The following is a 17,439-nucleotide window of genomic DNA, read 5'->3' on the forward strand; positions in this document are numbered from 1 at the left end:
TTGAGAAAACGGACTCTGGAGAATTCACATGGGTCCTAGCAAACTTTAGACGTGCTGCAAGGTGTTTTCCGGTGTGCAATGGAGTCCTTCTTGGTCTTCTTCCTTTCAGACCATTTTCATGCAGAGTCCTTTGCAATGTTTGCCTTGATATTTTTATGCCAGAAGACTCCAGATTTTCTAAAATGTCCTTAGTAGTGGTGGATGGATTTGCATTAACACTTCTTACAATATTCCTGGTGGCTCTAGCAGACAGTTTCCTTTTCCTTCCTCTACCAATCAAGTTGTTTGTTGTGTGGTGGCTCTGGAATTTTTTGATGATGCTCTGTACTGTTGCTGTAGGGACCTCAAATTTCTTGGAAATTGACTTGTAACCTAAACCATCCTTATGTGAATTCACAATTTTAGTCCTAAGATCATTACTAAGCTCTTTTTTCTTCCTCCATTCTAATAATTTTTATTCTTTTATTGGTTTTCAGTTGATATCATTTTAATTTCTGAAAAATGCAAAAAACGAAATGAAATTAATCAAAGGTTGTATAAAAGCATTCAAAATAAGAATCAAACAGGAAACAAACAGTCAGAAACTCGATTAATACTGAAAAAATAAGGGGGTATGATTATTTTTGAACATTGCAGATTTTATAAATAGCTGTATATTTCTTTTATTACAAGTATCCCGAGATTTTAAAATGACGAAAATGATCAGAAGAGGTTTATTAAGAATATGTATCAATATGGGCGTAAACAATAAATTCTTACAAAGTTACACCTAATAAACTCAATTTTCAAGGGGGGGTATGAATAATATCGGGCACAAGTGTATATATATTTTTAGTTTTTTAACCTTTTAAAACTATATAAAAAAACTTATTTAATTTTTACATTTTTTATCATTCGTTAGAAAACTATTTAGTCAGTAAGTCATTTGATCACCTACAATCGATGCATCAACTTGCTCTCTCAAATTCACAATAGTCCTAATGTTAATTTAAGGGATCATCAGTTGTTTACCATGAAACCGTGTTTTCAGGATTTAAAAACAAAACAGTATACTAAATCATGGCTCCCTAGCAGTGTTGATCAAACACCACCTCCCTTAATCACAAGAACAAAAAATGTTCCAGATATTAGATCTAGTTGATTAATTTGGCTAACCTATTCATGTTACAAAAACATTATCTTCCTTACCTGTGAGATTCACCCTGTCTCCAAATTTCAAAATGGATATATTTTTTAATTTACCAGTGTTGCATCCATAAGATTAGGATTAATCCATTATACTACTAATCACCCCCTACTATTATTAGTACTTTATATATTTACATTCTTATTTATTAAAAATATATAAAAGTTAAAAATATTTATTTACATATATAGACACACACAATTTTTTTTTTATAAATAATACATTTTATACATTACTAATATAGTTTTGGATTTCCTTTATTAATATATTCTGGCTAATTTTATACAATTCAAAAGCATCAGGATAACGAACAATTTTTAATTTAACTGTTTAAATATTTCAGTTTTATCACCAGCTTGTTTAATCATCCTTATTACTAAGATAGAAACTGGGGATATAAAATCTTTTAATTTTAAGGTAATGCAAGCTATTCTCAGAAACTCTGACATAATGGTTCCCTAAAACATAAATACAGGACAGGTATTATATTTGTGTGGCATACAAACTATTTGAAAGGGGAAAGTGTTTCTTTTATCAAATATTTTATAAACAAAAATTTCATCCTTAATTTTTATATCTAAATCCAGAAATGTAACTTGCGTTCCTCTGTGGTCACAATTTAATTCTAACTCCTTTGGATATATAAGATGTTTATTTTTTTCAAATTCTTCATTATCGTTTATACATATAAGTCGTCAATAAATCTCCTTATTTAAAGTGTTTAATAACATGGATACAGCCCTTAGTACTAGTTTTATGCAAATTCATATGTTTATTCAGAGGCATTATGTGTGTGTGTGTGTGTGTGTGTATATATATATATATATATATATATATATATATATATATATATATATATATATATATATATAAACCTCAAGCGATGCCATTTATTAATAACTGACCTCATATGATGCTACCTTATTTCCAGAGCATTCCAGGAGAGACGAAGGAAACGTGCTGCTATCCGTATCCAAGCATATTTCCGTGGTTACCGGTGCCGCAAGATATTCCAGCAGAAAAAATTGGCTGCCATTGTTGTACAGGTAAAGCCTAGGACTTTTCATATTTTATTCTTGTTTTGCTTCCTTTTACAAATTTTGGTTCAAAAGATAATTAGCTTTTATTTTTTAGTCTCAAAATATATTTTTACAACATTTCTTTGTTTTAGATTAAACTGATTTATAAAAACAAATTTGATTTAAAAAAAATGTTTTTTTTATTGCTAGTTCACCCAAATTTTAGCTGGTTTTCAAAAGATATGTAATGCTTATGTATTTGCTTCAAAATTCATACAATTTTTGAAATAGTGGGTCAGTTTTTATGATCAGTTGATCCTATGATCCTGGTGTCTTTTATATTAAAATATATGTATTAAACAGCTGCCATGTTATACACTGTAGCAGACTAAACCTGCACTGCAACAAAAAATGAGAAAAGAAGATTAATAGAACAAGAAAAAAAGAAAAAATTCCAAATTCATACTGGCTCAATTTTTGAATATAAGTTTTTCAAGAGGATTTATGATCTGCTGAGGCAAACATTTTTTAATAGTAATTAATTTATTGAATTAATCGTCATTTTTGTTTATTAGCATATTTTCTTGTGTGTAATATGATCCCATGTTTCTGAAGCTAAAATGGCAAATACATTGCATCCTTGTGTATAACTATGTAGTACAGCCATCCATACGTGCTGTACCATATTAGCCATCAAAATCTCCAGTTTCTTGATGCAGTATGGCCTTTATATATCGTTAGTTATCATTCCAAAATCACAAGATGAATCTAATTCAATAAAAGCCATTAAATTCAAAACACTCGTGGGGGAGGAAATCCGTCTTATGTCACCATATTTTATTTTGAACTTTAGCACAAACTCATTTTTAATCCTGAGTCGTGCTCACTCATTATTCCATTTAAAGATCTTGGAGACTATTCACGTTTGGTTGAGAAGGCCTTCTCTCTGTAAACAGTGGGAATGCCTCTTGGGTTTGAGTGTGATTAGCCTCTAGGATCTTCGAGTAATATAATATTGCTTTATTTTAATTGCTTTTCCCCAATTCTCCCCCCCACACACACACACACATAATGTAATTTTATGTTAAATTGTGCATCTTTTTGACTCCCCTTTTTGTAAAAAAAATCCCTCAGTACAACTATGGAAAAGCGAAGGCAAAACCGGTCAGCTGACTATTCCCTTTTTTTCTCTTCTCTACTTCACCCCTTTTTCTTTATTTTAAAAAGCTTTTAATCATGAATTATAAAAATCTTCCCTTAATGATTGTGATATTTAAATTCTGTAAACCTCCACCCCAAGGAATCATGATATATTAATATATATTATTGGAATTATATATATATATATATATATATATATATATATATATATATATATATATATATATATACTAGAATTTAAAATGTAAAATATTTAGAATATACTCAAGATGTATTTAAAGTGTAAAAGAACATTTTTGTAGTTCATTTGAAATATTTTAACCGCTCGGAAACATTTCAAATGAACTACGAAAATGTTTTTTTACACTTTAAACACATCTTAAGTATATTCTAAATATTTTACATTTTAAATACTTTCTGAAGAGGATGCTTCACAGAACGTCTGAAACGCGTTAAAAACGATTTCAATGATTTAAAAACATTATTACAATGATCTACACATAATTTTCAATGAAAAACCAAAACATGGAATAATAAAATAATGTTAAAAAATACACATTGTTGGTGGACCCCCCCCCCTATTTAAATATACATCTTTCTCTCGTTGGAATTTCTTAACCCATTTTATATAAATATATATATATATATATATATATATATATATATATATATATTTTAAAAAATTTGTTGACATATCTTTAGTTAATTAGCAGTAGTATTTTCCCCCAAAAAATCATTTTATATAAAACCTTATTCTTACATATATTTTACGCGTTAAAATTGAATTCGTTTTTTTTGTTCCTTTGTAGAGATATGCGAGAAAAACATTGGCTCAGAAGCTTTTCCGTCAGTTGGTGGAAGATCGCAAAGCAACCATCATCCAGACTCGAGTACGGGCTTATTTGGCTCGCAAAAAGTTCGAGAAGGTGCGCCATGGCATAGTACTACTACAGTCCCATGTGCGGCGCCGAGCTGTCAAGAAGGTCTACAAAGAACTCAAGGTAAGACGACAATCTGCAGATTTACAAGAATTTAATTAATAATCAGTTAAAAAAAAATGTATTAAAAACATAACTCATTGTGGCGCAAGAAATACATATGTGAAATTTTCTCATAATTTTATTAATCTGTGAAATTATGATCTTTTGAAAATTAAGTCTGAAAACTATGTCTGCCATTAGCATTATTAACTGAGCATCTAGAGGCAAAGGAATGCGAGTTCATGTCTCACCACAAGTTTATACTAATAGACTTATGAAAAACATTTTATAATTTATTTATCAATCATAAATTTGTCAAATTCTCAAAGTCAGGCCCATTAAACTGACAGATTAAACATTACTTCTAATTAACCAATTTCATCATCATTAGCATCATATTTGGTTTAACGTCTCTTTTACATGCTGGCATTATCAATATATTTACTGAATTTAACCTAGACGACTGCCATTATGTAACATTCTAAAATAATCATCTAAAAATAAAAAGCAATAAGGGGCATAACTCTTTTGAAATTAATGGATATAATGGGAGTTGTCTACTTTAACTTTAAAAATGTGCAAACAAAATAAAAATTAAAACCTAAACTAAAATGACTTCACTGTATCTTGGGCAATGCCAAGTAGGTACAGCTAGTAGTTAATAACAGTGCGATAATTTTAGTGAATTGAAGATCTTTTATCAAAGTCGTAATATTAAAATTTGTCTACAGCAAAATTATGCATTAGTTAAGATCTTTACAAAAGATTCAGAGAATAAACATTTTTTTTAGTTTCTGACCTGAAATGTAAATAGCCCCTCAAAGTTTTAAATTGTAAAATTGAATATGATTCGACATTAAAAGCGTCATCTGTAGAGCGATCAACACGAACAAGATCATTGGGAAGATATTGGTGAATCTTTTGAATTCATAAAAAAAAATGGAACAAACTGCTTTGTTTGCAGAATCATTTGTTGAGATGTGTTTCTGATATAATTAGATTCACACTGGCACGTGAAACAACAAATCAGTGTTTAAATTTCATGGACATGGATGCCATCATTAAAAAAAATTAAATTTCATGGACATGGATGCCATCGTTAAAAAAGATTAAATTTCATGGACATGGATGCCATCGTCAAAAAAAATTAAATTTTATGGCTATGGATGCCATCGTTAAAAAAGATTAAATTTCATGGCTATGGATGCCATCGTTAAAAAAGATTAAATTTCATGGCTATGGATGCCATCGTTAAAAAAAATGGTACAGCTTTATCAAACATAAATCCAATGCAAGAATACATTGCATGTCATTGTCCTGGTAGTTTAGTTAAATAATGAAAAACAAATTTTACCAATTCAATGACAAGTTCAGATAAGTGGGATAATCTTTTTTCCATTTTTTTGTTAGACATTTTGACAAAACATCCTAAAATCCATTCTTAATGGAGAGAACTTGGATATCTACAAGACACCATGCAAGGGTGCCTTCAGTCTCTAAGTATAGGGGTTTGTCAGAGACAAAAGGTAAAAGTAAATCCTAACCAAATATTAAGAATTCAGCATGACCCCTGGGTTATGGACAGGGGCATTCCCTCTATTAATATAATAATAAATTTAAAAAAAGTAATAAAAAGCAGTGAACATAAAAGTAAATACTGGCAGGTAGGCACCCAGGATAAAAAGGGCTCTCAACCCATTTATACACCAGGCAGGGAGAGGAAAACAATGGTGTGAACCTTCCTATCTCTTGAAGTGGCATTCTAGTCATGATAGTGGCCAATCAGGGTTAGCCATCAATCCTTAATGAAAGAAGCCCCCCTCCCCTATCCCCATTATTTGTAGCAACAAAAAACAAAAAATAATAAGGCTGGCCATGGTCTGTCGCTCAGAAGAAGCTGCTGCTAGTTTGCTATCACTACTCAAAGTTTAGAAAGACAAGCGAAACATTAAATGAAATCGTGCCCGAGAAAATAAAAGAAACTGAGTGATATCCCCCTCCTCCCCCTTCAATAAGAATAGATTTGCAAAATTCTAATTCATGAGGCAATATTTTTTTTAACAAATTGATAATATTTTGTATTTAAGTAGAATAAAAATCAGAGACGGATAAGGTTTTTTTTTTTTTTTTTTTGCAATTTCTCCCCTTTCTTGATATTAATGGAGAAAGAAAACAATGTCATTTTTTTATCAGATATATATAATCGTTAAAAAACGACATTATTTTTGCACAAGTATAAGTATCAATTTCTGATAAACATTTACCTTAAGCCTATCTTCTCTGAATTGTATTTACAGTTGAATTCTTTTACTTTTAAAGTATAAGGAAATTAATTTAAAAGACATCAAATTTTATTATGAATAACTTTAAGATTTTTTTTTTTCATCATTTTTAATATTTTCTCCTGAAATAGAAGAATCATTTGTACAATTAATGAAAGAATTCTGTCCCCTCCCCCCACTCCCTAAGGAGGGCAGAATTAGACATAAGGTCAGATTTTAATATGAAGAAAATCCAGAGAACTGGAATGAGACAAAAATCGAAATCGCCTCAGTCAAGAAAGATTTTTCCTTCACTGACTTGGGCAGGTGAAATACTTTTTAGCTTTTGTAGGCAATCACATGGCCTCTCTCTAAAAGCACTGATCTCCATCACCTCACTAGATTAGCGTCAGTAAGGGTATCTGACCTATAAAAAGCATCACACACAGCTAAGGAAATAACTTGTTGGAAAGAAAATCTTTCACTTTTTAAGTTATCTATATTAGTTGTTTAAATAATGACCAGAGATGGGCTGGTTTGGAAGTAAATTTTAAAAAGCTATCCAACACCTGCCAGCATGTAAAACAGATAGTAAACTGAATATAATGATGACTGAGGGGAGTGTGGAGAAATGCGTGACTTACCTGGATAGACCACGTGCGGGTCGGTCACCGAAAATAAATAAAAAGAAAGAAAAGAAACGGTCAAGACTCTTATTTATAGAGTAGTGATCACGTGAGTTAGAAGAATATGCAAATAGAGGTGAACGATTTTGCGATATAAAAAGCCTGTGTTGTTAAGAGGAGGGGCAGACTGTTGGCAGAAGTCAGTGCTGTCAGACGTGCTTTAGAGTTTTGTTATTATATGCTGTGTTCGATTGTTGGGAGAGAGAAAAGAGAAGAGGAGGAACCAAGAAGACATTCTGCAGATACTTGACTTTGTGTTGGTTTTAAGCTATCTCGGCGCTTGGTGTGCGGTTACTAACAATGGACAGATTCGACATTCGCTTAATACCCGAGTTCGACGGATCTACCACTGGACCGGCTGTCGTTGAATGGATTGAAAAGGCAGAGAAAATCTGTAAACTGTGCAAAATTAAAGAACCAGCCACAGTTATCCCTTTGAGGCTAACCGGAGGGGCCTATGCAGTCTACCAACAACTCGGGGATGAACCAGACTGGGATGAAATCAAGCAGAGCCTGTATACAGCGTTTGGTACAGATCCATTTGTTGCGTGGCAACAGTTCACGAGCCGGACACTTCAACCCAAGGAAACAGTCGACGTGTACCTAGCCAACCTGCGAAAATTATCTGTACCGTTTGGTGGGGTCAACGATAAAATATTAAGCTGTGCTTTTTTGGTAGGCCTACCCGAGGAGGTCAGTAAACTGTTGCGGGCATTATCAAGAATCGATGAATTGTCAACTGATGAGTTATTGGCCCGAGCTCGAAACATCTGTAAGGAACAGGAACCAATTGCAGCAGCAGCTCGTTTTCGACATGGAGGCAATGTGGACTCTCTTCCAGATAGTAATAAGCATGCCACCCCAGTGTGCTATAAATGTGGGGAGGCCAATCATTTTGCTAAAGAGTGCCGGAGTGATAGGAGAGGTGTATATCCACAATCAAAGAGACCAGTGCAATGCTATCGCTGCAATAAGTTTGGGCACATATCTCGCAACTGTTCGGGAAACGAAGTTGGGGGCAAGGTACTATCGCTACCCTTGCCCCCTGCCAACCAATAAACACAGGATTGCCTGTCATTAGCGTTAAACTTGATGATGTGCAGTGTTCAGCACTTATAGACACGGGGTGTTCCCGGTCTATAGTTAGTGCCCATTGCTGTCCGGTGTGGCGGAGGAACCCAGTTGGCGTTATGACCATTAATGGCTTATCACGGGTATGTTGTGGTGAAGGGACAGTCACAATCTGCACTGAGAAGGGTGACACAGCTAAAGTTGACGTTCTGGTGATGCAGGAGAAACCCCTTGGCTACGACATGTTGCTTGGAATTGATGCAATACAAGCACTAGGAGGCGTTACAATCACAGCAGCTAGAGGTATCAGGCTTGGAGAAGGGAAAGACGTCTGTGCAGCCATGTCGATTGAAGAAAAGGACTTCTGTGCTACATTTGATGACAACGAAAGGGTGTGGACTGCAAAGTGGAAATGGGCCATGGGCCAGGAACCAGATCGGCTGTGCAACACGATTCCAGAGTATGCAGTTTCTACCAAGAATAGGGCCGCATATGAAGAAGAACTTCAGATGTGGATTGACAACGGTTGGTTAATACCATACCCACAGGAACGTCTGGGACCACCCAAGGGATTAATTCCGCTCATGGCTGTTGAACAACATACCAAAGAAAAAATTCGTCCCGTAATGGATTACCGAGAGTTGAATCGGCATGTTGATGCGTTTACCGGAAACGCAGATGTGTGCGCTGCTAAACTGAGAGAGTGGCGTCAAAAAGGGAGCAATGTAGCACTTCTGGATCTAAAGAGGGCCTACCTGCAGATACGTGTCCATGAGTCATTATGGCCGTTTCAGACAGTACTACTCAAGGGAAAACTATATTGTTTGACACGTTTGGGTTTTGGCCTAAACGTAGCACCCTTGATTATGACAACCATTATTAAAACTGTTTTGATGCAGGATGAGACCACAGCAAAAGCTGCTTCAGCCTACATAGATGACATCTATGTTAATGAGGACATAATGTCTGCGGATGCAGTTCGAATAAAACTGAAAGCGTTTGGGTTAATAAGCAAAGACCCTAAGCGCCTAAAGGATGGAGTGCCCGTGCTAGGCCTCGAGGTCTGGGAGGAGGGCAATACGTTGCGATGGAAACGAGGGAGCCCACTTCCAAAGTTACCCAATGTATTAACAAGACGTACTGTGTTTTCTATCTGTGGTAAATTGGTAGGACATCTACCTGTCTGTGGATGGCTCCGATCGGCAACAGGAGTGGTGAAAAGACGAGTGACTACAGTAACAAAAGGATGGGACGATGTTGCGGATGATGATTCTCTCCAACAAATGATGGCTGAAATGTTGTCCAGAGTGCATAGGAATGACCCTGCCCGGGGTGAGTGGCAAGTGTCTGGAAACGAACTAAATGCATGGGTTGACGCAAGTTCGTTGGCTACAGGTGTCGTGTTGGAGCAACTAGGTGTTGTTGTGGAAGATGCATGCTGGCTTCGTCCGAAAAATGATGCCCAACATATAAATTTGGCAGAACTTGATGCCACGTTAAAAGGTCTTAATCTCGCATTGCAATGGCAGACTAATGTTGTGCATCTCCACACTGACTCATTGTGTGTTTACCATTGGTTAACCGACACCTTGACTGGAAAGGCTCGAGTTAAGACTAGAGCTGCAAGTGAAATGCTAGTACGAAGGAGACTAGCAATAATTAAGCGTCTAGTTGACGAATACAGCTTGCAGGTAGACATTACGTCGGTCTCGTCGATGCAGAATTTGGCTGATAGCTTGACTCGAGTACCAAAGAGGTGGATCGATGCAATGAGGCAGGGATCCGATCTTCAACAACAAACATGCGCGACTGTAACGGATCAATTAACACCTGACCAGATCCGTATGATACACCAGCAGATTGGACATCCTGGAATTCAGAGGACTGCATATTTTGTCCGAAGAGTATGCCCTGCAACTACAAAAGCATCAGTGAAAGCAGCCATACGTTCGTGTGAAGAGTGTCAGAGAATTGATCCGGCACCATCCCAATGGCAAAAAGGGAAGCTCGAGGTGGAGGGCAACTGGCAGCGAGTAGGGATGGACATAACACATTATGGGGGCAAACATTTTTTGACCATGACGGATTGTGGCCCGACGCGTTTCACAATATGGCGCCTGTTGACACGACAGGATGCAGCCAGCATTATACAACAGTTGAGAGCCGTCTTTTTTGAACGTGGTGCCCCGATTGAAATTCTGACTGATAATGCCGCCACATTTCGATGTCAAGAATTTCAGAAATTCGTGCACGAATGGGGGATTAAAATGCATTATCGGTGTGCATATTATCCCGAGGGTAATGGTATAGCAGAACGGTGTCACCGCACCATCAAAAGAATTGCAGCCAGGACGCAGTGCTCTATTCCAGAAGCTGTGTACTGGTATAATATAACACCCAAGGACAATGCAACACCAGCAACTGCACCAGCCAATGGGATTTACCAATATGAACAGCGTGTGAAAGGAGTTGATGCCATACCATCAGTGGTGAGTGTTGTCAATACACCATATCAGGTGGGAGACCTTGTTTGGATAAAACCCCCAAATGCTGGGTGCACTACGAAATTTTTCCGGGGAAAAATAGATGAAATCATAAGTCCTCAGACCATGTTGATTGGTGGCATACCACGTCACGTAAAAGATATCCGCCCTTGTTATACCTCTTCTGATTCTGAGGACGATGAGGAGGATCACACACCGTTCAGAGATGATCCTGATCACTTACTGCCCCTTCAGGTGAGCATAGAAACACCACCAACAGAACCAGATGAGGGAATGATGGGACATACTGATGACAATAGTGAGGAGAGCGATGGACACAAGGAAGTAATGCCTCATCGAAATACTCGACAGAGACGAATACTGCCCACCCCCCGTGATTGCGAAACCCAGCGAGAAGGGATGATGGAGCATACCGAGGAGATGACGCCTCCGATTCTTCGGAGAAGTACCCGACAAAGACGGATACTGCCCCCCTGCCCTGATTGTGAGACACCGCCTATGGAACCACGAGACGGGATAATGGAACAGACTGGTAGTAATGATGGTGGTAATGAAGAAAACAGCAATGAGGAAGTGCTTCTTCGAAGGAGTACCCGCCAACGACGATTGCCCGCATGTCCTGTTTGTGATCATGAGATCAGGGGGGAGTGTGGAGAAATGCGTGACTTACCTGGATAGACCACGTGCGGGTCGGTCACCGAAAATAAATAAAAAGAAAGAAAAGAAACGGTCAAGACTCTTATTTATAGAGTAGTGATCACGTGAGTTAGAAGAATATGCAAATAGAGGTGAACGATTTTGCGATATAAAAAGCCTGTGTTGTTAAGAGGAGGGGCAGACTGTTGGCAGAAGTCAGTGCTGTCAGACGTGCTTTAGAGTTTTGTTATTATATGCTGTGTTCGATTGTTGGGAGAGAGAAAAGAGAAGAGGAGGAACCAAGAAGACATTCTGCAGATACTTGACTTTGTGTTGGTTTTAGGGAGAACAGATGAAATTTAGTATCAGAACAGCTACTACACTTTGCTACTAGCCAAAAGGCCAGGAATGTAACTGAAAGAATTTACTGTAGAATCCAGTTTATTTTCACCATTTCACATTTGTTTTTATTTTTACTTTAGAATATAAATTTATTACATTTATTATTAAAAAAACATTTCTGATGTAACCCCAGCTCTTTTGAATGTTTTTATTTCATTTTTCTTTTGTAATATTTAATTTCATCTTGATTAAGCATTAAATATTCAAATTATAAATTTTTTTTTTTTTAAATCGTGGAGTTCAATTTGCTATTCAAATTTAGTGAAAAATAATATTCCTGAAATTAATATTTTATAAGGATTTTGTCATCAATCTCTGAATTTGTTATTAAATTCATTGAAAATAAATATTTTGAATTACTTTATTGACTGAACCCAAATTTTAAGATTATTAAAAAGATTTTTTTGATAAAAAAAACAACAAATTACTGTTCAATTTTTAGAAGATTTCAGTTTGTAATGCAAGTTAAGCATAAAATGATCCTTTCGTTCAAAATCTAAAGCGGTGTTTGTAAATGAGATCTTTTAGATAAAAATCAAATAGTAGGATCATTTTTATAGAAAACTGAACAACTAATATTTTTCTTCAAAATGTATTTGTTTTGAGAATCTGCAAATTTGGTATGAGAATTAATTACACTTTTAGAAAGAGTTGGGAAATAATGTAGCTGCTGTTTTATATATATATATATATATATATATAAAAATATTTCTGGTTTCATTTCTTTTTCTGGAATTAATGTTTGTTTATCTTGTTCTTCCAGAGGAAAGCGAAAGACACAGATGAGTTGAAACTATCCAATCGGAGACTGTGTAACAAAATCATTGAATTATCAAACACTCTTAAAGAGAAGGTAAGTTTTGCAATTAGTATAAATGCTATAAAATAAATGAAATACCAGTTTGGAAACATTGCAAGCCTTAGGCACTAATTCTCTCAATCTAAGATACAACGCCCACTAGGAGGTAATTACTCTTTGTACTTTGCAATTCACTTAAAAGATTGCCCGTAACTCTCGGTAAAATTTGAAACCAAATTTGATAAACATATTATAGAAAGAAATTATTACATGCAAAAAAAAAAAAAAAATATCAGATCATGAAAACATTTCTTTTCTTTTTGTGATGACATTTTTAATGAGTATGTGATGCTAATGACATTACTCCAAAAAACAAATAGAATTTTTATACGGAAAATTCCAGAATCCCTAGAATAAGTAACTATAAGAGTTACGTTTATTGGGTTGGTATGGATAAAGAAATCTATTACACTGTGATGCAGCAAAGGGTCCGGAGTAAAATTTAACCCATGCCCAAAAGTAGACAAATTATGGTTAAGGCTACACATTGAATAAATCCAATTTATTAGTCCCACAACTAATGAATTGGATTTATTTCTTATGATTGTTTCATAAAGTAGCCAGAAATAATCAAATGTTAACGTTTTACATGAAATCTTCGCAAAATATTGAATTTCTCAAATAGTTGTGTCTGATAATTCAACTCCTTTAATGGCTAAAGAATTTCAAGATGTCTGTAAAGAATTTCCAGTTATAGTCAGCTAATGTACAGTGGCACCAAAAAGAAAGTCCGCACTTGTCACTTTTTAAGCTAAATTGAATGTAACTGTTTAAACAATCTATTCCTCATTTGATTCGCCTTTTATTCCTCTATAATTTTACCCGTTCATATTTGACTTTTAATTGAAGTATTCTAGTATTCACGTCAATTTTAAAATTAACTTCAAATTGAAATAACAAAAAGTAACAAATATCAAAATTTCAAACATCATAAGAAAAAATGTATCCAATACATTATATTCCCTTGCCAACGATCACATTGTACTAAATGTGTTCGAAGTTTCGTCTAATAGGTCTTTCATTACTGTTTTGGTCATGCACATTTTTGTGGCTGGCATTGCTTCATTAACTAAATAATTGATTAATTAAAAAGATTTTTAAACATGTTTTCAATAATTCTTTAAAAAAACACAAAAACAAAACAAACTAATTTTAATAATTCTTAATTAAAATAAGACCGAAATTTTTTAAAAATGATTATTAAATAAAAATGAAAGATTGGAAAAACATAAGGAGTACATGTATAGGGGAGATATAGACATGAGAGAAAAAAGTGAAGAACTTCCACTAGAAAACACACTGGAAATTAGTCAATCCTATGACAACTGCTCCATACCAATCATGATGTAATAAAATAGTAAGAAAATCAGATGGATGTTAAACTGAAGATCCACAAGGACCTGTGGCGCAGTAGTTAGAGTACTGGGAAAAATCAATTGTAAAAGTGATATTCTCCTGAAGGTTGAAGGTTCAATCCTCAGTGTGGGCGACCAAAATATACATTTGCGAATTACTTCATGGCTGACGGAACAAGAGCACGCTACCCCTGTGAAGTAAATAAAGGGTTCCACTCGAAATTTCGTCCAAATTCCCGAGTTTGACAGAAACATTTCCGAGTTCGACAAGATACACCTGAAGTAGGTTGGAGGTTATATCAACCGAAACGTGAAAATCACACTCAAGATGAGAACAGTAGTCCGATGAATAATAATACATATGAAGATGATTTGTTACAACAATTTCTCAGAGTGTATCGGATAATTCCAAACTTTGGTGCAATTTTGTGAATGTGTTCAACTGAATTCATGTTTTACAAGTAAAATATCTAACGAAGCCAAAAAATTTGAAAAATTTAATAAAAGTAAAAGAAAGAAAAAATAAAACTATTTAGAAACTCTTTTTTTATCATTATAGGAAGGAGAACTCAAAAAGTGCCGTGGCTTTAAGGTAAGCGCCAATCAAATGCAAGAACAGTATGAGAAATTGTTATCTGAGCATGACAACTGCCGTGAGCTGAAGGTTAAGATCCAAGAATATGAAATGATGATCGAGAGACTGCAAGTTGACATCAAGCAGAAGACAGAAGAGTTCACTGTGCTTATGGCTGAGAAGAACAAGATGAAGACATCATATGCAGAAGTAAGTTGACCCTTTTTATCTCTAATCTTTTTCTATAATCTACTGATTTTATTCTTCTCTCTTTCTGTCTCCTCTCTCTCTCTCTCTCTCTCTCTCTCTCATTCTCTTCCTGCCTTCTCTCCTTTCTCTTTCTTTTCTCCTCTCCTTCAAAACATTTTTCTCTTCCATTACCACCAACCATTTAATGATTTCATTTTTACGTATGCTAAAAAAAAAAAGGTTGTTTTTTTTTTTTTAGCATTAGATTGTCATCCTGTACGAACATGTCAAAATGTTAGTGTTCCTTCCTTTCTGGGTTTTCCATCAATAAAAGTCTTTGTCATCATGGAGACGAGCTGCTTTGCCTCTTCACCAGCTCAATGAACTCCACCATCAAAGATGTTTTTATAATTAAAGCAAATTTTTTTATCAGTTATTTTTATTCCCACGCAATTTTTTTATTATTTCATGAGTAAATTAATTCAAATTTACATAAAAATTGATGTCATAAAAGTTCTAACATCGACTGATATTTTTAATAGTATTATTTTGTCATTGCAATAACTGTTTGCAAAGTTTCATGGCCATAGTTTTGGTGGTTTTGGTAAAGTGTTGCAGGCTTTAATTCATGTTAGCATAAATAATATCATAAAAAATATATTGACGTCTGCCAAATATCTTTTCACGTAAAATTATTTGTGTGTGAATGTTCTACATTTGTGCCACATTTCATTGCCATAACATTAGTGGTTCCGAAGTTAAGCAGAATCTTAGTCTTGTGACTTTGGAAAACATCTTACTTAGTGCTGTATACAGACATATCCTACATGATTGAAATATTGTCCCCTGTAGAGTATAATATATACCTGATATATCGTACTCTGCAGATATCATCTATTACATATATAGGTGACGCATCGTCGTGTGCATGTATAGGCCAGACACCATCATCTACAGACACACCACACATAAGTAGGATATTGCCCTCCAGTTATTGTCTTCTATAGACATGTAAATCAATATAGTAATCTGTATATAATTTTTTAAAATTTAGAAAATATGAATTCAAGCAGGGATGATTGCTAAATTTACACATACAGCTGAACAATGCTCTGAAAATTGAACCAGTTGATATTTATAAAATCAGAAGAATGCAAACAATTTTTTTTAAAAATGAACAAAACAAATAACTCCTTTTGCCACTGAAAAAGTACAATCTAATTTTGCTGGTAACGCACTATATTGAAATTGTTTCAGGACATGAAATCAATGGAATTAAAGAATAAAGACTTGAATGAAGAATTGCTTAATGCCCAGGCATTACTAAAGAGTAATGAAGAAACAATTGCGAGTAAGTATTTGAAAACTAATTTTAATTCAACAATTATTAATACTGTTGCATGTTTCAAAACATTTCAACAACTGTACTCTCTTGCCTTCAGGTTCTTTTTTGTTGGAATCAGTAATCTGTGAATTTCTGTAGAGAAACGTGCGACTTACCTAATTAGCACGTGTGCATAATTCAACGGGTCGGTCGTGGAATGAAATGAATGAAAAAGAAAGAAACAAAAATGGCTGCCTTATCTCTTTATATGCCTGTAATGCGACCACCCGATATGCAAATGAGATGCTCCTGGTTGGAGATAAAAGAGGGTTGATTTTTTAGAGGGATGTTCATTTTTGAAGTTGGATTTCGAAGAAATAAGTTGAATTAGCAGAAGTTCATTGGGAGTTGAGAGAAGGTGCATTACGTATACAGAAGTTTGAAAGTTTGGACAAAAGTGTTAACCTTACCCAGGAAATTATTGGTGTGACAAGCAGAAGAAATAACACTCAAGTTATTGAATTATAATTTCAACATAGAATTCTGGCTTCACCAGTAGTAACACTAGGTGTATAAGTCTAGAATATAAGTTGAATGATGAAGGAAGACTATTATGAAAATGATGACTGAACAAAGTTTGATTACTTGTAGGGATGGTTTATGACAAATATTTGTTGATACTGGTTCTGAAGATGACCGTTATAGCCCGTAGAGGAGTAATCCTAAGATAACATGCTCCACTGATACAAAGTACTTGAAAAGAAATTCTGTTTGATATTAAGCAGTAAAAAAGGAAAGTTTTTTGCAGTTGTAGTAGGAAGAGTATTTGCTGTGAATATCTTACAAACAGGAGCAAAGATTAAAGCTCAGTCGAACACTTTCTATATGATGCATAGGTAGATATCCATAAATCTGCTAGTTTGTTTTTCTGAGTGTCCTGAAAAATTTATTAGATAAAGAAATGAAGAGAAAAAGAATGAAAAAAAAAAAAGAAAAGCTAGATTTGAGGTCACAATAAAAAGAACAAAAGAAAAAAAGAATTATTTTGAAAAGAAATAAACAAAGGGAAAACATTTCTTGTCCATAACGTAAGTAGGTTGAAAAGCATGATCTGCAAAGGAATTGTTTTTTCTTTTTCTTTTTTTTTATTACATTTTCACCCCAAACAAGGCGCATTGCCACTTTGGTGTAGGGGGCTACTATCAGGGGCAGCAACTACTGGGGCACTATGT

General features: G+C 34.8%; 1 protein-coding gene across 1 annotated transcript in view; it reads left to right on the forward strand.

Moving 5' to 3' along the window:
* LOC145245793 (unconventional myosin-Va-like) overlaps positions 1-17,439 on the forward strand; it is a 577,542-nt gene that overhangs the window by 313,279 nt on the left and 246,824 nt on the right. Inside the window, 5 exon segments of the mRNA XM_080107437.1 lie at positions 2,118-2,232; positions 4,176-4,367; positions 12,670-12,759; positions 14,680-14,904; positions 16,141-16,234. Coding sequence (XP_079963563.1) covers positions 2,118-2,232; positions 4,176-4,367; positions 12,670-12,759; positions 14,680-14,904; positions 16,141-16,234 — 716 coding nt within the window.

The sequence above is a fragment of the Euprymna scolopes genome, chromosome 23 (assembly GCF_053919585.1).
Source record: "Euprymna scolopes isolate OS-2025 chromosome 23, ASM5391958v1, whole genome shotgun sequence".
Taxonomy (NCBI): Eukaryota; Metazoa; Mollusca; class Cephalopoda; order Sepiida; family Sepiolidae; genus Euprymna; species Euprymna scolopes.